The 26203-nt window shown below is 46.1% G+C and overlaps 1 protein-coding gene across 1 annotated transcript; it reads left to right on the top strand.

Annotated features, from left to right (window-relative positions):
* Positions 1–10892: 10892 nt before the first annotated feature.
* On the top strand, positions 10893–13302 carry LOC116856086 (insulin growth factor-like family member 3). Its single transcript, XM_032839305.1, has 4 exons — positions 10893–10905; positions 11931–11981; positions 12081–12348; positions 13248–13302. Exons 3-4 carry the CDS (start codon positions 12089–12091, stop codon positions 13270–13272), a joined length of 285 nt encoding a protein of 94 aa, XP_032695196.1. The 5' UTR covers positions 10893–10905; positions 11931–11981; positions 12081–12088; the 3' UTR covers positions 13273–13302.
* Positions 13303–26203: the final 12901 nt, after the last annotated feature.

Here is a 26203-nt window from a genome sequence, read left to right as displayed (position 1 = left end):
GCTCCAGGTCACGATCCCAGAGTCCTGGGATCCAGCCCCGCTTCGGGTTCTCTCTCAGCTCTCAGGAAAGCTCTCCGCTCTCCGCTCAGCTCCCCTCTCTCTCTCTGCCTACATCTCTGCCTACTTGTGATCTCTGTCAAATAAACAATCTTAAAACAAAAAAAAAAAGATAACCATTCCTCCGGCCAAAGAATCTAACTAATGAAATCGACTTAACAGGCATAATTAAACTTACCTGGTGATAGAAGTGCGTAACTTTACAGGAAGAAACCTGGATGCCAAACACCTAAATAGTGATTACGCCTAACACCAGCATCACAAGCCCTTTGACATGACGCACAGGGAAAGACACACCAAAAATTCAGAATCTCAGTCCCCACACTAAGAGGCACTCTATAAAAGAACAGATGACTTACCTACTCTTCAAAATGTCGGAGTCCCAGGAGACAGGAAAGTCCGAGATGCTGACAGTCTGGAAGAGACCAAGGACACGTAATAAGTAAGTGCAGCATTTTGAATCCTGGGACAAAAAAAGGATACAAGCAGAAAACCCCGTAAAATGTGGATAAGGCTTAGAGTTTATTTAATCATATTATGCCAGTGTTAACTTCCCAGTTCTGATCATTGTACCATGGTTATGCAAGAGGATTAGGGGAGGTGCAAGGGTGAAGGGTATATGGAAACTCTGTTTTTGAAACTCAAAGTCTAAATTTATTTCAAAATTAATTAAAAAAAATATGGAACGCTTCCTGAATATGTGCTCATGCTCCCATCCTCACGCGTAGGGGCCATAGGTGCCGCCGAAGCAGGCACTCAGGATATATTTGTTTTAAAAAGGCTTACACTCAAGTGGTCCCCACGTTTGCATGTGAGGTGACCAACAGGAAGAGGCTGCAGGAGAACATCAAGGTATGGTTTCTGCCTTGGGCTTTGCTGAGGAACGCAGGCTTTTTTTTTTTTTTTTTTTCTTAAAGACTTTACTTATTCATTTGAGAGAGAGAGAACGAGCAGGGAGAGAGGCAGAGGGAGAGGGAGAAGAAGGCTCCCCCACTGAGCCAGGAGCCTGTCATGGGGCTCGATCTTGGATCCCAGGACCCCAGGACTCCAAGACCATGACCTGAGCCAAAGGGGGACATTTAACCATCTGAGCCACCCAGGCGCCCCAAAAGACTACAGCCTTGAAAGCTTTTGGAAGCCACTTCTGAATGCGGCCTATGCGGTAGTCTACACAGCAGTCCAGTCTACACTGCAGAGAAGAGAGAACTGACAAAAAGAAACCCTTCCTGGTGAAAGCTGCTAGACCACTGTGTTCTGCTTGACCCGAAGCCTGTCCCCTTACGGTGTTCTCTCTCCAATCCAGGTGAATAATGTTCCTGTACCAATATCCTTTTTAATGACCCAATCATTTTTTAGGCAGAGTTTTTAAAAAGTCTTGTTACACTTTTGGTTTTTTACCTAATTGTAAAGGGGAATCGGTTTTTGTATTTATAAACACTTTCAGATTAGGGACTTGTTAGTGTTTGGAAGCGTTTCTTCAGGAATTGGGACTCAGCAAACTGAAGCGCTTCCTTTCCCCCATTTGAAAATTACAGCTTTGATTTATACTTCATTAAATAGTAATGTGGTTGGGTTTGGTTTGCTTTATATCGCATTTACCCCAGATAACTATATTTATACCTATGTATTCAGCTTTCTTTGTTTCTCTTTTTAAAAAGATTTTAATTAATTAATTAATTAAAGAGCGCAAGCCTTGGAGGGGCTGGGAGGGAGAGGGAGAGGGAAAGAGAATCTTTCAAGCGGGCTCCATGCTGAGCACAGAGGCCAAGTCGGGGCTCAATCTCACGACCCTGAGATCATGACCTGAGCCAAAACTAAGAGGTGGAAACTCAACAGACTGAGCCACCCAGGTGCCCCCTCTCTGGTTGTTGGTTTTTTTTTTTGTTTTTTTTTTTTTTTTAAAGACACACAGGAATTCAAGGCCGTAAAATCAAGACCAGCAAGAGCCAGACCTTTAACCCAGGCACCCCTTGAATTTCTTTTTGAACATCTAATGATACTTTGATATTCTACAACCCATCACCATGATAAACTGGGGTCAATTCTCAGCTTCAAGGTTTGCTTACCCTTAGACAGTCTGACTGCAAGTTTCTTTTCTTTTTTTTTTTTTAAGATTTTATTTTTAAGAAATCTCTACACCCAACGTGAGGCTCAAACTCACAACCCCAAGATTAAGAGTCGCACACTTCACGCTTGATTGAGCCAGCCGGGCACCCCTGACTATAGATTTCTTAATTCACACAACTGAAAAGGGGCTTGGCATGGAGTCCTAAGGCAAGACAAGCAGGGAACTGGCTTCCCATCCTAACTTCCTGAAGGCTCGCAGCATCTTGTAGAGTCCAAAACAATTCTGTGAAACAGCAGGAATGTGTGAGATTAGAGTAATAATAAGATGAACCAAACTGTGGAAATAAAATGAACCGTCCATCCCCCACCTCCAGCACCCTGGTCTAGGTATGATGTAGGAAACAACATTAGGGTCCAAAGCTGATGGCCAAGAAAGAATTCTAGAAAAGTCTTCGGTGCAAAAAGGTGGCTTTATTAAAGCACGGGGAGAGGATCCGTGGGCTGAATGAGCTATACTGGGGACATGAGGAGTGGCCCATGATATACTTTCAAGTTGGGAGGGGGTTAGGGATAGTGTAAGTCTCTAAGGAATTTTGGAAACAAGGTTTCCAGGACCTTGAGGGGGCTAGCTATTGTTGGGAAAAGGTCATTTACTACCATCTAATTAAACCTTCGTCATGAGACCCTTCAGATGTATATCAGTGGGCTTTATACTTGGGGGATGATTACCAACACATATCTTGGGGATTTTGAGATAAATGAAGTTTCCTAAGGAATTTTAATTTAAAGGTTCTATTTATTTATTTGACAGACAGATCACAAGCAGGCAGAGAGGCAGGCAGAGAGAGAGAGGAGGAAGCAGGCTCCCCACTGAGCAGAGATCCTGATGCGGGGCTCGATCCCAGGATCCTGGGATCATGACCAGAGCTGAAGGCAGAGGCTTCAACCCACTGAACCACCCAGGCACCCCTCCAAAGGAATTTTTATACATTAAAGTAGACCTACAGGATTGGGGGTGGCGGGGGAGGTTCAGGCTAGGATTGCCTTTTGCCCTTAGCAAAGTATTAACATCGCGGTAGTTGAGTCCCTAGAAGAATGTTACTCTGCCTGTTTCAAGGACTTATCAATGGGCGTAGGTAGTAAGGAAATTTAATAATTTTCCTTCTGCTTTTGTTTTCCACATCAGGTACACTCCTCAAAGCACAACATGAGCTTTTTCTGGTTTTAGGCCTTGCAAATGATATACCTGATTCTTGGTTTGTCTGTAGGACTCCCTTCTTCCTTCTCATTTTTATGAGTTATAATTTGTAAGTTTTTGAGAAGTAATGAACGGCACTGATGACTATTTTTTTTCTACCTTAATTTTTCCTCTATTTTTTCACCCAAGCAAAGCAATACAACTCCCTATGCCTTGGATAGTTTCACTCATAAGTCAGTTTGGAAAAACTCACAATTTTTATTTAACGAGAAAATTCTTTTTTTAAGCCTTCTGTAAACATTAGCAGACTAGTTCTATCATTTTGACAGTGATTTACTCATCTGGCTACTTGCTGATGTTGAATTGTGAGCTTTCCTTGCCATTTGCTCCCTCATTTAGATAAAAATAAGCTCTGATTAATTTTTCCCTGGGGTATGACATTTCTCTCTCAAGAGTCTTGGCAGAACGCTTGCCCTGGGAATAATCCATCATCAACTACCTTCTATTTCTGAGCAGTCTTGAATTTCTGGCTCATCACTGTTTTTTTCTCTCTTGGATTTTGAAACATCTGCTCTGGTTTATTTACGCTTGTGGACCAATGCACCACTGCGCACCAGTGGAGCACATCTCTGAGCACAGGGAGGGACAGCAGCATCCAGACACCAGAGGGATGAGGAACACAGCCAGGACCTGGGGAGCCAGCATCTCTCCCCCAGGTCTCGGCCCCTCCCTGAACGATGCTCCTGGCAAACCAGGGCCACATCTGAAAACTCCAGGTTACTTTAGGTTTTCTGATTTCGTTTTGGTTCCCCCCACCCATCTTTTCTTTTTCCCTTTCCTTGTTGGAACTTAATGTTCTCTCTCTCTCTCTCTTTTTTAAAGATTTTATTTATTTGACACAGAGAGAGAGATCACAAATAGGCAGAAAGAGAGAGGGGGGAAGCAGGCTCCCCGCTGAGCAGAGAACCCGATGCAGGTCTCGATCTGGGATCATGACCTGAGCCAAAGGCAGACGTTTAACCGACTGAGTCACCCAGGAGCCCCCGAACTTAATATTCTGTTAATGAAAAATAATCTTAAATTTGTTGTTGTTCTTCCCCTGTAAATTTCCAGCTTCCAGACACGGAATGGATGGTAGTTAATTCCAGTTGTGTCCCGGGAAATGTTGAATGAGGACCAGTATGAAGGCAATAAGAGGAGTTCGAGGCCAGCCATGACAAATGAGAGCAATTTAGACACGTGGAGTAGGAGACACTTTCTAGCCTTTGCCAGAAATGACTTAGGCAGGATAGAAAAACTTCCAGTGAGAAACTCTGCTTTAGGCAATTATCCTGTGTAACAGAATGCAGAAATCCTACAGAAAATATCACAAACAAAACTACGGTGGTTTATAATACACGCACAAAAAAATTAGTGCTAGATAACAGACGGAAAGGATTATTCAATGTTAAAGAAAACCTGAGCTTTTAATTTGCACAATTAGGGAGCTCTTCCCAGAAGTAACTTAAGGGGGGAAACCACGGGCAACACATTCAAGGAGGCTATTCCCTCCCTAGCTTCCTCTCATCTGAACCCACCAGAAAGTTCTCTAAGGTAGACATAATGCATAGCCTGTGCTAACACAAGAACTGGAACAGGACTGAATTGTACAAACTTAAAAGGAGACCTTGTCCCTTGCTCCCCCATTTCCTGGCACCATTATTCCTGGTTTATTCCCGCTCGGTTTCCAACTCTACCAACAATATGGATTTATTTCTACCCACTTTGAAATTATCTACTCACTTTCTCCCTCCACTTTCTGCTTTTGAAATCATTTATTAGTTTTGTTTTTAGAGGTGGTGGCCTTTACTTACTTTGTAGTTCTATGGATGTGGCATTGAAATGAAACAGTATTGATTGCTTTCCATCTTCAGGTTAATCCACTAAATTCAACTCACTGAAATCCAATCTGTATTGGATTGGATGATTTGGGGGTAATTTTTTAAGTTTTGAAGGTTTCCGCCAATTTGTATCTTACCAAAGTTTATCTTGTAGGTGACCTAGCCATCGGCCAATTGTTTTCTGCTCTGCTATCCACCTTGTTGTTGCTATACCGAGATGAGACCATTAGTCTTATTTTATTAGTTTCTAGCCCTACTTCCTAATATCCCCGTGTCATTTAAGCTAGTTGCACTTAGAACTCCATGTATCTTCATACATGACTTATGACTGAGATGGCTTTCATGGCGCCCCTGGGTGGCTCAGCCGGTTAAGCACCTGCCTTTGGCTCAGGTCATGATTTCCGAGTCCTGAGATCAAGTCCCACGTTGGGCTCCCTTCTCAGCGGGGAGTCTGCTTCTCCTTCTGCCCCTCCCTGCTGCTTGTGCTCTCTCTCACACACATAAATAAAATCTTTAAAAAAAAAAAAACAACTCTCAGTAGGCGTGGACCTCTAGAGAGATTGAGATGGAGAACGTGCACCTTTCCCTATTTCTTCCCTAATACACTAATGGTCCCATACACTAATGGTCTTCCTCTACCATATCAGCTTCCCAGGTCTTCCCCATTGCTCCTTCTCTACACTCAGTGTAGAGAAACAATCTCTGATTGTTTTAATCATTTGCTTGTCTGGTTTTGCTTCTTTTGTTTGTTTTTTGGGATTCTCCCCCATTTGGTATAGCTGTAAAAGCAAATATAAGAAGACTCAGAAAGGTAGGGAGAAGAGACAGACCAAATGGGACCCTGGGACCTGAGAAATGGCAGAATAGTGAGTTTGCCAGAGTTTTTCTTGTGCTTTATTTTTCCTGTGGGGAGCCCGCTTCTCCCTCTCCCTCTGCCTACCACTCCCCCTGCTTGTGCTTCCTCTGTTAAATAAATAAACAATATCTTTAAAAAATTAAGTTTAAAAAACCATGCACAATACCAAGAACCAGTAAAACCTCCACCTGAATGAGGAAAGACAATCACCAGACGCCAATACTGAGGAGTCACAGGTGACAGAATGACTTGACAAGGACCTGGAAGCTGTAATAATATTTATAGAAGCAATCACAAGAATGCCGATACTGGTAATTAAAGAGTCTCAGGAAAGAAGGAAAGAAGATGTTAAGAGGAACCAAATGGAAATTGTAGGATTGAAAAATGTGACAACAACACACCTCTGGGATGAGCAACAGAATGAAGACTACAGAGCTAAGACTCCTTCAACCCACAGACAGAATAATTACCCAGTGTGAGCAACACTGGGAAAACAGACTGGGGGAACAAAATGAACACAGCCTCTGGGAACTTTGGGCCTATAACTAAAGATCTAACGTCAGTGTCACCGGAGTACTGGAAGGACAGGAGAGAGAAGAAAACTGACAAAGATTTTGATGAAATAATGACTAAAGATTTCTCACACTTGGCAAAAGTCATAAACTTATAGACTGAAGAATGAGTCTACCTAAAGACAGAGCCTGCAGAAGGAATTCATGTGTTAGAAATCCCCTGCCCAGGAATTTCATCAACCAGGAAAGATGGACTTTCATCGCAGCAGAGGAGATGAGAAGTTGATACCAAACCCAGAAAGACATTGTCACAAACTATCATACCTTCCACCTATCCTTCTAAGGGCCCATTCGTCTTTCCTAAAAGTCATTTACTCTTGGGGCACCTGGGTGGCTTAGTTGGTTGAGCGTCTCTTGATTTCAGCTCAGGTCATGATCTCACTGTTGTGGGATTAAGCCCCGAGTCGGGCTCTGTGCTCAGTGCAGTCTGCTTGGGATTCTCTCTCCTTTTGTCCCTACCACCTCTCCTCCTCTTTCTCTCTCTCTCTCTCTAAAATAAATAAATACATCTTTTTTAAAACCATGTACTCTTCCCTAACAGGTCTACCTCTCTCCTCCACTTTCCCTATTAGGATGGTATTTAATTCTGAAATCTCTGTCACTTTGGGGAGTTACCGATTTTCCCTTGGGTATCTCCTATGCAGATATGAAGTGTAAAGGATCTCAGCTCAGAACTCAAAGGATAGAAGGAAAATTATTTTCTCCTCCCCATCACAGAATGGGTGAATATTAAACTTCATCCCACAAAAAGTATTTGTAAACTTTGCTGTGTGTATGTTGTGTGTTCATAAAAATCAGATATATTATAAATCAGTATTTTTCCCCAAAATGATGTTAGGATTTTTTGCTCCTTCCAGCTCCTGTAAAAGGTCTGAAATTTTCTGTGGGGAGTATCATGGCCCCCGTTCTGCCACCACCACCTCCTGACCCTCCCCGTTGACTCATTATCCACATATACTCTCCATGTAGCCATCCCCTGGGGGTCCAGCCTTTCATGAAGGTGTTGTGTGGGGCGGCAGCTCTTGGATCTGGTTCTAAGCTGAATGAGGCACTGTCCCTACACCTCACTCTAGGAGCAGGTAGACTGCAAAATTTTCCAAGCCAACTATGGTTTTTTTTTTTTGCTTCCTCTCTTCACTCTAAGGTTTCCTGAAAAAGAAGACAATGAATTTGTCGCCAGCCTTGGAGTGAAAACTCCTCACATTCTCCCCTTAGTTTATAATATGCATCTAATAGCCGTCTCCTTATTGCTTGACTTCCTTCTGTGGCTGGGTAATTTCTACTCCCTTTGGTAACTACTCCCTTAAATCTCTGCCCATGTTTCCAGAAAGGAGCAAGTCATTTTGTATTTTTATGCCTCAATATTTCTTGCAGGGCAGAAAGCAGAAGCTCTCTTACTTTTTCTTGTCCTATGGGAAAGTCCAAGTTCTCCAAACACTGTGCACTAGATCCAACTGTTCTAGGTGTTGGGGACAGCAGGGTGACCAAACTATAAGCCATAACCCTCCTGAGGTTTGAGGCTATTGTAACCAAGAGGTGGGGTCCTAAAGATTTAGCATAAATCCCAGCTTTGCCACATCATCACTGTGATGAGGTAGGCAAATTATTTAAGCCCAAGTCTCTGTAACCTCCTCTTTAAAATTTAGGTAGAATACGACCCTTATAGCAGTGGTGAGCATCCAATGAAGCAACGCATGTAAAATGCTCCAGGCAGGGCCAGGAGCGCAAATACTCCAGCATCGTAATTGATTATTACTCCTTCCTGTGGGTACATAGCTCTGTGGCCCTCCTGCCTCCTCCCGTCTTCACTCCAGGCTCCCCCACCTGCTGCCATCCCAACACGGCCAAACCAGACGTTGGGACTTTGTACTTGCTCTTCTCCCTCTGTCTGGAACTCCCTTTCCACTGCTGGTTTCTTCAGATCTTGCTGAGGTGACACCTCCTCTGGGTCTTCCTCTACCATGTCAGCTTCCCAGGTCTTCCCCACTGCTCCTTCTCCACACTCAGAGTGATTTCTTAGCTTCTATTACAATCTCTGATTGTTTTAATCATTTGCTTGTCTGGTTTTGCTTCTTTTGTTTGTTTTTGGGATTCTCCCCCATTGGTGAGTGACCTCTGTTTCAGCAGGGACGGGGGCTGGCAGGCTTGGTCACAGCCCATGACCCCACCACATGCCCCAGAGCCTGAGTGTTCGGTGCACGGGAAACCTGTGACCCTGTGCAACACCTTTGAGTCCTATCTCCCAGTCCCCTTTACTCTACCCCCAGGCCTTCGCTTATGCTGATCCCATGGCTCTTCCAGAAAGTCCTCCCTGAACCTTTGGACACCCCCATGGTACCCACCTGGGGCTGTCACTGTCCTGGGATGGGTCTGTCTTCTCCATGTACTGTGAGCCCCAGAAAGACAGGACCAAGGAGCTCATGATCCCTGCCGGGTCCCCAGCACAGAGCAGGACACAGAGGGAGTGGTCAGTGGATAAGTATTAATCCCGCCAAGTGCGGGGGGGGTATCATTGGAATCCATAATGAAAACTTACTGGCCAATTCCAGGGGCAGAGAAGCTGGCATTCCAGGAAGAGGGGCTGGCTTGGAGAAATCAAGAAGAAAGAGTATGGCATGAGTGGGAACTATCAGAAGGGGAGAGATCAGCAGGGATCAGATGACAAAGAGCCTACCAGCCATGGTGAGGGGTCTGGATGCCAACCTAAAGCCCTGGGGATCCTGGACAGGGGTAAGCTGGAGAGGAACTGGTTTATACAGGTACTTCAGAAGATCCCACTACCTGCCTTGTTGGGGAGATGGGAAGGCATTGTATGTCCCCAGGTGAGTAATGACTGGTAAGTGATGATAATGAAGGGGCCGGGAGGAGCTAGACCAGAGCAGGCCAAGGGGATAGTGACATCCCAGAATGAAGAGGATCGGGTACCTGTCTTCAGAGTAGCCAGGCTGGGTTAGACTCCTGCATGCCTACCACCTGCGTGATAGTGAGAACACATTTTACCTCCTTTTCCTCCTCTGTAAAATGAAGTTAATATAAACATAGTGATCCAAAGGGGCACCTGCACCCTAATGTTTATAGCAACAATGTCCACAACAGCCAAACTGTGGAAAGAGCCTGACAGACAAGTGGATAAAGAAAATGTTGTAAATATGCACAGTGGAATATTACTCAGCCATCAAAAAAAGAAATCTTGGGATGCCTGGGTGGCTCAGTTGGTTCAGCAGCGGCCTTTGGCTCAGGTCATGATCCCAGAGTCCTGGGATCAAGTCCCGCATTGGGCTCCTTGCTCAGCGGGGAGCCTGCTTCTCCCTCTGCCTCTGCCTGCCACTCTGCCTGCTTGTGCTCTCTGTTGCTCTCTGACAAATAAATAAGTAAAATCTTCAAAACAGAAAAACAAACAAACAAAAAAACCCCGAAATCTTGCCATTTGTAACAACATGGATGGAACTAGAAGGGATTATGCTAAGTGAAATAAATCAGAGAAAGATATATATCATATGTCTTTCATTCATATGTGGAATATAAGAAACAAAACAGAGGAGCTTAGGGGAAGGGAGGGAAAAATAAAATCAGATGAAATCAGAGGGAGACAAACCATGAGAGACTCAACTTTAGGAAACAAACAGGGTTGCTGGAGGAGGCGGAGGGGCTGGGGTAACTGGACGATGGCATTAAGGAGGGCACGTGATGTAATGAGCACTGGGTATTGTATGCAACTGATGAATCACTGAACCCTATCTCTGGAATGAATAATGCACTGTATGTTAATCAATTGCATTTAAATAAAATAAAATTAAACATTAAAAAACGTTTTAGAGAATTAGGTCTGGAACGGGAACCAAGATGTGCACGGCACTGGGCACGAGCTGGGAAACTGAGTCAGGAATGTGGATGGGGCTGAGCCTGGGGATGTGGAACGGGTGTCGCTGTGATGAAGTCTTCATTCCCCCTCAGTGCCCCGGATACATGATGTTGACCAGACTAACTGGTATCCAGTATCGCAACCCTGCAGGGCCATGCTGCAGGCAGGTGAAGCGTGGAGTAGCCTGGGAAGCAGCAGTGAGTCTGTCTGTGAATTATTTTTAGGAGCTCACACCTAAGGACAGACCAAATAGTCTCCTTTTAAAACAACTATGTGCTGGTGATTCCTATGGAAAGTGCTGGAGAGCTGGGAGTAGCCGGATCTAAATGGCTCAATCAGAAACTGGTGACAGAAATCTGGCCACAGGGTACAATAAAGTTCCAGACTTGACCAGCCACGAAGCTCCGTCTCAGGTAAGGAGGACCCCCAAAGGCTAGCACCATCCCACCCCAGCCCCAGCGCAGCCCCCACACCTCACCATCATCCCCGGCTCCTCCCCCACCCCTGGTCACCTCAGAGGCATCTGTGACAAACAACTCCATCCTTCCATTCTTTAACAAACCAGATGCCTTCTATCTGGGAGCCAAGGCTGAGGACTCAGTCTTCCCTGAATGCTCTCCCCTGGAGAGCCCCAGCTACTCAGCACCTGCCAGAGCAAATGCCCTTGCGGGGGTGACCCCAAATCCAAATCCACACCTGTAGATCCCCCTGACCTGCAGCTTCTTCCGTACTCACCTTCCTGAGGATCCCACGGCTACTTTCTCTGCCCCATGGTCCACCCTGAGATATAATGATTTATAAGAAATATATACCTGATTCAGATAACCAAAATATATTCCTCAGGTAGAGTTGGGCTTCACTGATTGTTAAAATGATTCAGAAGCGTAAAGGTGAAATGGGAGTCTTGTGAATGAAGGTGACTTTTGGATCGCACCCCAGAATGGGAGCCGGCACCCAGGAGCACCAATCCTGTGAATGAAGGGATGGAACTTTCGCTCCCACCTTCCCTAGCTCCTGGGAGGGGAGAGGGGCTAGAGACCCAACCAGCCAATGGCCAGTGACTTTGTCAGTCACGATCATGCAATAAGCCCCACTCGTAAAAACCCAAAAGGATTGGGTTTGGAGGGCTTCCAGTCTGGTGAGTCCACGGGCGATGGGAGAGCAGCACACCTAGAGCCGGATAGGTGCACCACAACCCTTCCTTCCCCAGACTCCACCTATGATCTCTTCACCTGGCTATTGAACTATTGAAAAAAAAAAAAAAAAAAAAACCTGTTAGAATCTGATTCTATCTCTGCGTAGCAGCCGCAGAATGGAGTTGAATTCTCAGACACCCTACTGGTGTCTCAGAATTGTTTGGCATTGTGTGTACAGGAAGCCCCACATGCTGGAACTAATTCCGGGAACCCTAAAAGAGCCCCCCTTCTTTCTCCCGTAGTTTCTGTCTGCATAACAATCTTCTTCCTCCAGTGTGCAAAAGTAGTCACAGGTAAGGACAAGGACGGGGAAGAATGGGGAGGGAGGAGGGTGACCGTGGGAAGTGGGTATCTGGTCCTTCTTGAACCCACAGCATCAGTGTCTCAGCCAGATGCCCCCATGGCCTCGGGGCTGTGGCTGTGCCAGCCTGCCCCCAGGTGTGGGGACCAGCTCTATAACCCCTTGGAGCAATGCTGTGATGACGACACCATCCTGCCTCTGAATCGGACTCGCCTTTGCGGCCCCAACTGCACCTTCTGGCCCTGCTTTGAACTCTGCTGTCCTGAGTCCTTTGGCCCCCAGAAGTCTGTCGTGAAGTTGAAGGTCCTGGGCGTCAAGTCCCGGTGCTTCTCGTCCCCGATCTCCAGAAACTGCCCCAGGTAAGGGCCTCTAACTGCTCATGGCTGAGGGAAGGAAGGAGGGAGGAGGGACACAGAGGGTCACAAGAGGATCCCCTGTCATGTTGTTGTTCTTTAATTTTAACTTTATTTAAGCAATCTCTACATACAACGCAGGGTTCAAACTCATGATTCTCAGATCAAGAGCTGCACGCTGTAATGACTGAGCCAGTCAGACACCTCCCACCATGTCCTACTGTTTTATCTCTGGCCATTTCTGGAAACTTCCCACTCCTCCTCGCCTGTGTCTCATAATTTCCTAATTTTTCTCTGTGGCCGAAGGAAACCTTTCTAGACAAGCTCCTTATGAAAATGTGGTATTTTCCACATGCCAGGAAAGACCCCAACCTATATCACTAGCTTCCCCCCCAACCCCACCCAGTTTCTGTGGGGCAGGCAGGAAAACAGAGAAGTTGACCCTGTGCTGGGCCCTGTGTTGCCCATCTTGGGACACTCAGAGACTCTCCCATGACCTTCATCTCCTTGTGCCTCAGTCCCTCATCTGTAAAACAGGGGTAATACCCATTTCCCTGAGCCACTGAGGCACTGTAAGGAAGATTCTCAGGATTTGAGTATTAGGGGGGAGCAGAATGAGATGAAAACCCTTTTCTTGAAAACTGTGCATGGGTCTTTTAAAATGTAAACAAACAAGTAAATAAAGAATGTACATCAACCAAAGACGTGTGAAATTGAGAAAGCAGCTTCTAGAAGATCTACCTGATGGCTTCATGTTAAATGAATTTATAAAATCGAAACTTCTCTTTTCATTTTCTTATTGTCTTAATCTCCTCTGAAACTGCATAAAGCAAACCTCACTTAAAATGGAGTCAGAAGCCCAGAAGGGGAAGCTTTCGCGGTATAACACATACAACCCTTTGCAGAACCAACCAGAAGAAGCCTACATGACTACCTCAGCAAGAGGAAGATTCTGTCCTTGGCAAGAAGAAGCCATTACAACGAGAAGCCATTACACGCAGAACTCCCAGCGTACGCCATGGGCTTTTCCTTTATAAGGACCTATCCAGCCAGAGCAGCCCCATCCCGTTTGAACTGCCGTTTTGTTGTAAAACTTAAATTGACCTTGCCCCCCGCCAGGGGAACTTATTTAAAAGCAAGTCTGGGAAAGTAGTCCCAGGTAACAAAGTCCAAGTACAAGGGTGGGTCAGGCCACGTGGAGGTATTCAATCAATGAGGGCGCACACTGTCTCCTAGCTACCAAGGAGGATGGGCCCTGCCCTTTGGGAGCCTTTTGGCGCCAATCCCAACCAAGGTGTGATAGGCTGGTTCAAATGTCTACTAGGGTAAATTGTAATTCAATTGGTCACCTAGCAGCACTGTGGCGTTTGCTGTGTGTGTTACAATCCCACTGGCCACCTGTGTATGGCCAGGCCCAACCACATGGACTTTGCTCTATAAAAGTTAGTCTGGGGGCACCTGGGTAGCTCAGATGGTTAAGCATATGCCTTTGGCTCAGGTCTCCATCTCAGGGTCCTGAGATCGAGCCCCATGTCCGGCTCCCTGCCCAGCCAGCAATCTGCCTCTCCCTCTGCTGCTCCCCTTGCTCCTACTCTCTCTAGCTCTGAAATGAATAATAAAAAAAAAAAAAGTTAGTCTGGAAAGCAGGAAGAGGTTGTCCTCTCTATGGGGGCGACCCCGACCGGTCTGTTAGACGGTCCGTATGATTCCTGATGCTTGGCGCGAAACAAAGCTTTGCTTGACCTTCGCTTTGTATCAGTCTCACTCCTTTAATCATGGACCCATTATTGGGGTACCCAATTTTGGGGGGACCCAACACCTTTATAACAATCCCCACCTCCCTGCGTTCCTCTGTAAAAGGGGGGTTTCTTGGAGGAATACAAGAGAACTGACAATGGCAGACAAACAAGTTATGACCGAAATACAGGCAAGTTGGAATTGCAAGTGTGGTGGCTTCTGAGGGAGCTGTTGCTGCCTGGAGGGATGAGGAAAGCTGCTTCCTTCCCCACATGAGAGGTACTCTTTGTTTTCTGGACTTGCCTGTGGTTTTGCCAGGGCTTGTGTGTGTCCGATTCCAATTCTCTGCTATTCCTTAAAAAAAAAAAAAAAAAAAAAAATTCGAGGGCGGGGAGGTGCTTGTAAAAGAACATTTCTATTGCTAACGTTGACACTATATACCCAAATGAGATGAAATCACTATCTGGAAGAAGCGGTGGCACACCCTTGTTTGCGTAAGGTTTTAAAGGCGAGATAAACACACAGCAGGCAAGGTAGGCACAAGTCAAGATTTATTAAAGTCACTCTCTGGCGAAGTTTCAGGGCTCAGGAGAAGGGGAGCCAGGAAAGTCACCCCAGGAGGAGGTGGGCACCCTCGGGCGGGGTTCCCCGACTCTGGAAAGCGCAGTCAGGGAAGTTGCACTGGGAGGGAGTCGTGGAGGTCTTTTATGGGGCCAAGGCAGGGCATGGGCTCATATCCACATATGGTAGGGTATTTGGTGATCGGAGGGTATGGGGTGGGGGGTCCTGATACTTCTGTTTCCTGCATAGGTATCGGTTATGGTGATGTGACCAGGGCGTACATCCTTTTGGTGGCAGAGTTGAGGGAGGTGGGGGAGGGGGCTGGAAGATGGCGGCCGGCGGTCATTTCTATTGTTCCTCCTGCATTCCCGGAGCCACCGACCCAACAGTTTGCTGTGGTATTATTCACAGTAGCCAAGACACGCATACCCAACAACCTAAATGCTCATGGACGGAAGAGCAGATAAAGAAAATGTGGGAGACATTATAAATACAACGGACTGTTGTTCAGCTGTAAGAGGAATCTTGCCATTTGTGACAACACTGGTGAACCAGGAAGGCATTATGCTAAGTGAAGGAAGCCAAACGGAAAAAGATAGTGTATAATATCGCTTATATGTAGAATATACAACACAAAGCTGATTTCATAGGAACAGCACATAGGTAGAATGGTGGGTGCCATGGGCTGGGAGGAGGTTTGAAATGGAGAGGTCAAAGACCACACACTGCCTGCTGTTAAGTTCTGGGGCTCCAGGTGGCTCACTTGGTTAAGCGTCTGACTTCCTGAGGTCCTGGGATTGAGCCCCACATTGGGGGGGGGGGGGGGTCCCTGCTCAGCGGGGAGCCTGCTTCTCCCTCTCCCTCTGCCCTTTGCCCCACTAGTGAGTGCTCTTTTGCTTTTTCTCTTGAATAAATAAAATCTTTTTTTTTTTTAAGATTTTATTTATTTATTTGACACACAGAGAAAGAGATCACAAGTAGGCACGGAGGCAGGCAGAGAAAATTCTAAAACACAAGGACAGAACCCGTGGGCAGAAAGAGCTTCACTGGGGTTGTGACGGGAAACTGATTATAAGCAGTTGGAAGGGGGTTTCCCACAGCACAAACTTCCAAGGTATTTTGTAAACAAAGTTTCCAGGACCCTGAGGGGGCTAACTATTGTTAGGAAAAGGTCATTTATTACTGTTTGGTAAATTCAGTTTTGAGACCCTTCTGAGGCATATAGGAGGCCAATGCTTGGGAGTATAATTGCCAACAGGCATCTTGGTGGGGGAGGGCAGTAAGGAAATTTCATTTTTTCTTTTACTTTTGTTTCCCACGTCAACAACACAAAAAAAGTTAATTTCATAAGGTGATGAATGCTTTCATTATCTTGATCTCGGTAATAATTCCACAAAATAAATGCATGTGAACTCCTCACATTGAATAAACATCACAGTTACTTCTGTCAATTACCCCTCAATAAAGCTGATAAAAACCTTAAATGGGATCATTTCAATGAACCAATCATGACTTATAGAATATAATTACAACGGGCTCTCTGCTCAGCAGGGAGCCTGCTTCCTCCCGTCTCTCCCTGCCCGGCCTCTCTGCCTACTTGTGATCTCTGTCAACTAAATAAATAAAATCTTTTAAAAAAAAGAATATAATTACAAAGCAGCTTTCGTCTTCACACCTCTTTCCTTTTACATATTTTTCTGTATTGCTAGTTCTTCCCCTGCCCCTGGATAAAAAGATCAAATCCCATAATATTTCCTGGTCGCTTTTATTTAATAAATATCCTCTGACCAATCTAAAATGTCCAGGGGTACCTGGGTGGCTCAGCTGGTTAAGCATCCAACTCTTGCTTTCGGCTCAGGGCCATGATCTCAGGGTTGTGAGCCTGCTTAGGGCATGGAGCCTGCTTAGGATTCTCTCTCTCCCTCTCCCTCTGCCCCTCAACCCCACTCTGCCCCACCACAGGCTCTCTCTCCAAAAAAAAAAGTAAAATGTCCCCTCACCCTGCTTGTTCTCTCTCGCAAATAAATAAAATCTTTAAAAAAAAAAAAAAAGTAAACTGTCCAGAAATATATAAAAGTGAAAACCACCATTTTTTTTTTTTTTTTAAGATTCTACTTATTTATTTGAGAGAGCGAAAGAACAAGAGCAGGAGGGGCAGCGGGAGAAGCAGGCTCCTGGCTGTGCAGAGAGCCCGACCTGGGGTTCCATCCCAGGACCCCGGGATCGTGACCTGAGCCAAAGGCAGACGGTTAACCAAGCGACCTGGGCGTCCCTAAAACCAACCACCTTGATTGAAAGTTACCTTTTCTCCTTTCTAGCTCTGGCCCGCAGGAAGAGTGGAAGCCTGAACCCGAGGAAGGAATAAGGGCACCTTTTATTTTACTTTTACTCTCCCCTGCACACTTTTATGAATCTTCTCCCCGTCTGCTGACTTAGTTTCTGAGCCCAACGCTGAAGGAGCTTTGGGAGGGGTGACAGTATGGCTCAGGGAGTTCCGACACGGGGGCGCTGAAGTTCCTCCTCCACCCCGACCATCAGGGTGACCCAGCACTGACACCCCCTGGGCTCTGCAAATATTTAAAGCTGCTTCTTTCCCCTGGGGGTGCATTTTGGCTTCCGCACAGAAACACATCTCTCTCACCTGACCTTCCTTTGCGGAGGGCAAGCGTCTCAGTTCCGTTGGAGTATCTACGTTCCTTATCGACCTCGAGAAGTCAGCAACCCTAACCCAGCCGCAGCCAGGCTGGCGGGCGTCACGCACATGTCCATGCAGCTGCAGCAGGTGGGCCCCCCGCCAGCCACGGAGGGGCCACGGCTTTTCCAGAGCGCGGGCTACTGCCTGGGGACACTGGGGCCTCGACGGGGCAGACGCGGGTTATGGGGGTCCGGGCCCCAAGTGTGACTTAGGATCTCGGTCTGGATAAAGGGGTGCACGCTGGCTCCCGCGCCGTGGAAGATGCACCTGTGTAACCTGCCCAGGTGCGCTGCGCGAGGCACAACTCTCGGACTCCATTCCACAGACAAGGAACTTGAAGGCCTTGACGCCCCAAAGGCGGCGGAGACCTGACAGAGTCCCGGGGCCGCCAAAAGAAAGCATTAAGGAGGATCGCAGTCCCATGCAGGGGTGGTTCTAGCCACGAACTCAGAGACGTCCCGAGTTCGGGACGCTCCAGGCACCACTAAAACCACGGCATGGTGACCACAACACACCTACGTCGCTGGAAACATGGCGGCCCCTCCGCCGCAGCAGTGCGCATGCGCAAGCTCTGCTAGAGGCGCCTGCGCACTGCACAGCTGTTCCACACCGCTACCGCTGTCTCCTACCACGTGGTAGGAAGGTTGGGGCTGCTGGCTGGGAGATCCAGGAGAGAGTGGCCTGCACGCCTTTTAAGTGACAGTGTAAATGCCATATGCTGCTATGTTTGGTACATTTTAAACCCGTCTTTGATCCCATATTAGATGATGTTATAACCCCTATAAAAATGATCAAAAACCAGACCAATCCTTTAGGGGGTGAAGAGTCCATTAATGCCTCTTTTGGATTGCGAGGTCCTGGTGGTCTATGTTAAACTTGTTCTTGCAGGCTCGTGGTTGCAGGGGGAGGGCGGTGAGTGAAAAAAGGTTCAGGATAAGTTTTAGCCCCTTCTTTCTGGGAAGCTGACCTCAGGCGATCTTCTCTCCATACAGTTTCTTTGGAACCATCCTGGGTTAAGATAAATGTGGAGTGTCAACTGTGTTATCAGGCAACATTGTTTATCATTAAGAGGATGCCTGATCTGGACTCAAAAAAAACTGTGAATGTGTGACCAGAAAGAGTTAGAGATCCTTGGAAAAAGAAAGACAAAGTTTTCTTGTTATAAGAAAGTTACTTTAGCTGCCCCTGCCCCCCATCTCGTGAAAGAACGTAAGAACATACGGCCAGGAGGTTGACTAATCATATCAGAATGATGAATCAGTATTAAAACTCCCAGTGCTCATTCATAAGTGCAGACAGCCTTACACACACTAGTAAGTTATCTTGGCAGGATCTAAACCCCCTTTGAGCGCTCAGATACTGGACCAAAAGGAGTCAGAGAATTCATGATGCTGACCCTTGCCAACCCTGCTGACTTTGACATGGACTCAGTCACTTCAAGATGATTTTTGCCCCAAGTCCATTCTGTATTCCCCATTGAGCAAGCCCCTTCATGACTATGGATGTACCCTTGGCTTAAAATTTCTCCAATTTTGTTCAATTGTGTTCTCCTTTATTTGTTCCAAATAAAACCCTTTCTTTTCCTATTCTTTCACTTGGTTGTGTCTTTTGGTTCAACACACACCAAGAGGCCAAGAGGTGAACCCAGTTTCGGGTAACAAATGGCACAGAGCCAGACAGAGGATTTCATCATCTGGGCTACAAAGTACAGTTTAAGAGCTAAGCCTTGGTTTTCCTGAGTGAAGTTTCTTGTTTCTGAGCATAACACTTGTGAGTTTCCCTATTCTATGTCTGTTTTCTGTTTATAACCACCATGTATGATGAGTAGCAGATTTCTTCAGTTCAGGTTGACATTCACATATGCAAGCCACAATAGGGCTGTAACTTGGGGTAGCAGAGTTAAAAAGACATGGGAGGGAAACCCAACATGCACCATGACAGCATCACACATATCTTTATTGGGATGGCTGGGAACCATTTATGTGGTGCTTTCCAGCGCCCAAAACAGGCAGCTCAGCTGAAAGGGGTAAACCCTGGGGTTGGAATTGTCACCTTGATCAATTCGATGTGGTTGGGATAACAAAATTGCTCCTCGAAAGTCAGAGCGTACCCCCCACTCCTTGAGACTAACTGAATTTGCGGAGCTAAAGGATTGGCCCCACCATCTTTATAATTGGATTGGAGAATGCACTTGGGGATGCCCTTAGCTCCCAGGACAAGTCATCTCCCACTTGACAGTGATTCCTCATAATTAGGATATTGTTATGGCTAGACAACAGGCAAAGAGGGCTTTAAAAAAAAAAAGAGAGAGATATTTGTTTATTTTAGAGAAAAAGAGGGTCTCAAGCAGACTCAACTAAGCACAGAGCCTGGCATGGGGCTCCATCTCAAGACCTTAGATCACGACCTGAGCTGAAACCAAGAGTTGGGACACTTAACTCACTATGCCACCCAGACAGCCTGCAGAGAGGGCTTCTTTATGGTTTTACCCCTTAGCCTTATTTGTCCTGAGACCCACCTCTATAGTTGTAAGATTACAAATAGAGGCTTTAGCCAAGCATACAACAGCCACCTTTTAACCCAACCCAACACGGAGTCACCCACAAATTCAAAAAGTGACCCTCCAAAACCTAATCCTGACTGCAAGTCAAAGGGGGGACTTATTATGCTAATACTGAAACTAAATGTTGTATATGTATCCCAAAATACTCTACCAATGTATCCAAAGTTTTAGCAGACATGTCCACCGGAATCAACAACATCTCATTCCTCTAGTTCTCCCAAAGATGGGTTATCTTCCTGGTTTAGCAGAGATGGATTTCACGATGATAATAATATTTTTGTATGTATCATTATGTAAAATGATATATAAATTATGTAACTTTTAATTATGCAAATATGCAAAATATAATTATGTAATTATGTAAAATATTGCATAATTGTGTAATTATGTAAATATGTAAAATATTTTCTAACTTACTATATTGAAAATTTTAGACTTACAAAAAAGTTGCAAAGACAATAGTTATCTCTCATAACATTGACATTTTACATGATTCTAATACAATTATTGAAACCAGGAAACTAACACTGACATGATACTATTAACTACTCTACAGACCTTATTTTAATTTTCCCTGATGTCCACTACCTGCTCAGGATCCAATCCGGAATCCCACATTACAATTTGATCGATGTGACTCCTTTGTGCCCTTCCATCTGGAATAATATTCTGTGTTTTCTTAGAGTCTGTATTTATCTATTTAATTTAGCATCCATTGTAGGACCAAACTACCAAACCAAACGTCTTATCTTCCCTGTGATCTGTGTTCATGCTCTGGCCCACACCATTTGTCTACTCTTGCACACAAAGCCAATATTGTCTCTGCCCTAAATCAACCCAGAGGAAGGTACCAGACAAGTAGAGATCACCGTGAAAGCCCAAAGCCCAGCAGCATCATCTAACTAGACAATGCCAAACTGTTTGCCGTGCCCTGTTTTGCCTTTCCCTTGGAAAACACAGTAAGTCTCTGGCCTATGATTTCCCTTCTCTCCTGCTTCTTCCTCATGACCAAACCTGGTCCTTCCTCATGTGACCCTGCATGGCATGTCTCATTTCTAGGGAAACTGTCAGTAACATTAAACTCTTTCCAATGGCATTAGCCTGTGTCATCACTCAATAACCTTCATACATTGGGTACAAATGAGTCAGATACTTTCTTCCTTAAACTTTCCCTCTCTGGTCAGCTTTGGGAGGTCTTGCCTATGTATGCACAGCCTGGTCCTCTCTGCCCACGTGGATTTCTGGGGCTCACTCTCTGCCCTTTCTCTTTGACACCAAACGCCTGAGGTTCCAGTTCCATCCAGTTTCCAGAACAAACTCATTTCTAAAGGATGACTGTGCTCTACTCAGATCCCTGCTGCTTGCACAACTAAGTCAGTGAAAATGTCCCTGAGCAGAAAAGGTAATTAGCTAGGTACTTACATTGTGAGTTTCCTTTCTTTCAGAAGTCAAAGCCTTATGCTGCCTTTATCCACTACACGAAATCACTGGCTTCAGTTTTATACTTGTTATCAGAAAAACTAGCCTGGTGTCAGTTAGCACCCTCATGACTGTAAGTGGGAGAACCCTCACATTCATTTCAGAAGGCATTTTAGCAAGGTATACAATTTTTGACTGACTGTTATTTTCTTTTTAATTTTTTTTTCTTTTTTGAGAAAGAGAGAGAGTGTGAGCAGTGGGGGAGGCAGAGGGAGAGGAGAGAGAGAGAACCCCAAGAAGGCTCCACGCTCAGCTCAACACAGGGCCCAACATGGGTCTCAGTCTCACAACCATGAGATCATAACCTGAACCAAAACCAAGAGTAGATTCATTGTTAATTTCTTTTACCTCTTTAAAAATGCTATTTTGTCACTTCTCTGGTTCACTGGGAAACCCCTAATTAGTTCCGTTCCTGTGCTTGGTCAATAGACCAGGCTTGCACCACCAGGACTCCTGATTTGTTGCCTTCTCTCATGCAAATCACTATTATCTTCCTCTTCCACTGCCCCATCCCCATTCAATACAGATCATTTCTTTATTTATTTCATGTCTCTTTATTCGGTGTGAAACTCCCCTGGGTCTCTAGGTGGCAAAGAAGCTGAACCAACTAGACAGATAAGAGGGAACTGGAAACCAGAAAGGGGGTGGTTTGGGGGCAAAAGAATATCATTCTTCCAGAGTAACGATAATGTCCCTTCCTTCACAGATGGTGCAAAGGAGAGATAAATGTGACTGGTGCCATAGTTCAATTCATACAGAAACCCTGAGCTGGCCAACTTCTTTGTGCACCACTGGAGTGAGGGAAAGCAAACTGGGAAGAAATGAACTCACAGACATGGGCAGAGAAAGAACCAGATCCCATGCTTGGGTCCCTGGATTCTCCATTTGGGAACAGATCGCAGAGATGGATCTGTAAGGAGCAGAGTGGATTGAGGGCTGCAGGCCTGGTGGGGGCTCTACTTTGTTGGGCAGGTATCACAGACTCAGGGGAGTACAGGGTAATGCCATCACCTGGGGACCACATGGGAGATTTAGGCAATTGAACCCATTGAAGAGGACTTGTTTCTTCCCAAGATACAATGACATGAAGAAAAAATAACAACTTCGATGCAAACTACATACCCAGAATAAATCCAAGCCCACCACCTTGATAAAGAATACTTTAGGCTCAGCCATGGAAGAGAGGAAGTAGAAGGAGGACTGTCTAGTTCACTAAAGTAGGTCTCAATTTTTGAGAGGAACTTCATTTTAATAAAATGCAGGTGAGCTGGTAAGCCGAAGGATGTGATCTCTGATGGGAGTTAGGAAGGATGCTTCTCCATGACAAACTCTACAGAATAAAGCCTAGCTCCCTAGGAAAGGATTGGGAATTTTGACCCGGGTGTGGGATAGTTATATCAGAAGTTCTCTGCGACCTGCACAATTGCACAACAATGAGTGACATCTCCAGAAATAAAATCTCTAACAAACATGACTATCTCCTGTTCAGAGGGCTTGGAATTGGTGCAAATTATGTTGGAGGCAATCAAAAAAAAAAAAAAAACCAAAAAAACCATGCTTAAACACTTGGAACTAAACCGTGGGTCCAGCCTAGTCGTACTTCTTGTTATGTGGGACGTAATCAATTGGTATGTTGTTTTTGTTCCCATTACATATGACTCAGTGCGTCATACCCAACTTGCTTTAGAATTTCTTGTTCTAGGGGCGCCTGGGTGTCTCAGTCGGTTGAGTCTCTGCCTTCAGCTCAGGTCATGATCTCAGGGTCCTGGGATCAAGCCCTGCATTGGGCTCTGTGCTCAGTGGGGAGCCTACTTCTCCCTCTCCCTCTGCCTGCCTCTCTGCCTACTTGTGATCTCTCTCTCTGTGTCAAATAAACAAATAAAATCTTTAAAAAAAAGAACTTCTCCTTCTAATGCTGTTACCAGCAAAATACTTTACTATGTGCACAAAGACTTAAGTATAAGAATATTTATTGCCACATTTTTAGGGTAAGACTGAGAAATTGGGGAAACCTTAGGTAACTTTCAAAAAGAGACAGATGAAATAAATTATAATTTATTTGTAGAATGAAAATCTAGGCAGCCATAAAAAGGATACCTTGTGTGCTTTTGGGATTTTAAAGGGTGTATGTATAATATTGTCCTATTTTATAAATGGAAAAGTGTGGTATATATGTGCACATATTTACAGGTATGTGTGTATAATATATACGTAAACTTATAGAAAAACACAAACAGTACATTGTAAATGCCATTACCATGTGGGAGGGGAAGGGGTGTGATGAAGAAGGTTATCATCTCTCACTGTATAATTTCTAGTTCTCAACAAATGGAACATTTTTCAATAAAATATATTCCTATTTTCCATATTGTTAGTTTAAGCGATATTTCAAGATTAAGAAAGAGGGCACCTGGGTGGCTCAGTCATTAAGTGTCTGCCTTCAGCTCAGGTCGTGATCCCAGGGTCCTGGGATCAAGCCCTGCATCAGGCTCCTTGCTCTGCGGGAAGCCTGCTTCTCCCTCTCCCCCCTCCCCCTGCTTGTGTTCCCTCTCTCGCTGTGTCTCTCTCTGTCAAATAAATAAATAAAATCTTTAACAACAACAAAAAAAGCTCAAGAAAGATAGGCAAAGAGGGGCACCTGGCTGGTTCAGTCTGTAGAGCTTGCAACTCTTAAGGATTTATTTCATTTATTTGTAAAAGAGAGAGAGAGAGAGAGCACGAGTGTGTTGGGGGTGGGTGGGGGGAGGACAGAGGGAGAGGATCTCAGGCAGATTCTGCACAGAGAGTGAAGTCTGACGCGGGCCTCGAGATCGCGACCCTGAGATCATGACCTTGAGGTGACAGGCCGAGCCAAAATCAAGAGTCCTATGCTTAACTGAGGGAGGAAGGAAGGAAGGAAGGGAGGAAGGGAAGGATGGAGTGGCAGGAGAGAAGAGTCACAGAGGATGGAAAGAGAGAAAGCAATGAAAAATCCGGATGGAGAGAAAGGTGGGGGGTGGGGGGAGAAGAGACAGGAGCTTTCATTTTTAGCATCGGCAGTGGCTGGCCTGGCCTCTGGGGTGGGCCCTGGAACAAAGCTCTCTGTCCCCACTCCTTGCTGGGGACAGTCAGTAATAAGAATAGATATTCTCAGTCCAGAAGCCTGTTGCCCCTGATCACCTGCTCTATGCAGAGCTGACCGGACGGCCTTGCATTTGCTGCCTGCTGTCGTGGAGCTGGAACCCAGCATGACCCTCAGCCAGAATCCAGGAACGGAGGGAAGCTAGGTCCTTCCATCCTAATCACTAGTGAAACTGTCCCTAGATGAGGACCCACCTAGCTTGAGTGGGCCCTTAAGTCAGTCGGACAAAACGATGTAGGTCCCCAGAGCTCAGAGTTGACGGGCCTTCCCGAGCACCACCCTGATGGGCCCTGAGGCCGGCTGGGTCCGGGGATGCCTGAGCCGATGGAAAGCCTTCCTCTTACAACACACACTGCCTCTAACCACAGTCACAAAGAACTAGACTGTTTGTCTGGAGTCTTCCCAACAGTCTCCCAGGAGAAAGCCATAGGCAAGACAGGCCATGCAGAGGCAGCCCTCCGCCCCCTAAAATGCACCACACACCCTTGTTCCAAAAACCAGCAAAGCAGGAGAACAATTAAGGAGAGAGTTCGGATCTGGTTACCTTATTCCAAACGTGGCAAGCAAAAAAAAAACAACAACAAAAAATCTAGCAAGAAGGGTTCTTTGCAATTCCGGACATGATTCAGCATGACGTTCGTGTTCAGCCTTGATTTGGGGTGGTATCACAATGAGAGAGCGCGTGGAGGGCTGTGGTCTCCAAAGCCTTTGGTGTGCCCTGCACGCCGGGTTATCCCAGGCTAGGCTGACCCCACGCTCCACTTTCAGCTGCTGCAGGAAACATCAGCTCCAGTTCCTCTGGCAAGCCGCTCTTCAGCTGGAAAGAGGAAGAAAGGCGCGTTTGAGACCAGGGATGACAAGCATCTAGGATAAGAGGTGGAGAGAGGGAGGATGAACCAGGGTCCCCTATCAGAAGACCCACGCATGGAAATTCCCTCCCCTGCTCTCTCCACTCCTGCCTCCAGCCCAGAGGCACCTGTCATTTCTTGGTGGCAGGAACAGACATAGTCAGAGGTCCCACTTGGCACCCTTTACCTCAAAGTCACCTTCCCCAAGAAAGCAACGATCTCAAGGCATGAGGCCAGAAACAGGACCAGTATTTGAGACAAAGGGCACTGGAGTCTCTTTGATACAGCCGTTGTCCGTGGTGGCATGGATCTAGTTCCCATACCTGTCTCTCTGGCATGGCCCAGGCCCAGAGTTCGAGGGAAAGCCTCAGCCTGAGCAGCCGGGGGCCCCGGGAAGCACTAAACCTGGTTCCCAGTTGGGGTCATATAGACGCCCACCCCACCGCCCCGTGAATTGCTTCCTCCTGCCTCCTTATCCTCACCTAGACTCCGAGTCTCAGCACAAGTGCAAGAGGACGGGACCAACTCGGGGCAGGAACCGGGTTGGCAATGGAGCCGATCTATTGTCGTTTCCTGCCTGGGGTAGGCTCTGCGGAGAGTTCGGCTTCTGGCTAGTGTTAGTTTGAAGCAGATTCTTTGGGATCTGGTTCTGGCAGGAAGTGGGCTGTGTCCCCAGAGCTGGCCTTGGGCTCCCTGGGATCCTGAAAGAATTCCCAACTCCCAAGTCCGTCTGAAGGGAACCAGATTGGACATGGGGAAAGCTCATGTGAGCTCTCTGGAGGGTGGGAGGGGCTGGGATGGTCCACCCCATCAAGCTACAGCTGGTCCAAACAACTGTTCCAACCAAATGTTCCAGG

This window comes from Lontra canadensis, unplaced genomic scaffold, assembly GCF_010015895.1.
Source record: "Lontra canadensis isolate GAN:19392208 unplaced genomic scaffold, GSC_riverotter_1.0 scaffold107, whole genome shotgun sequence".
NCBI lineage: Eukaryota > Metazoa > Chordata > Mammalia > Carnivora > Mustelidae > Lontra > Lontra canadensis.
Note: the sequence above shows the minus strand (reverse complement) of the source record. Positions and strands in the feature narration are given on the sequence as shown.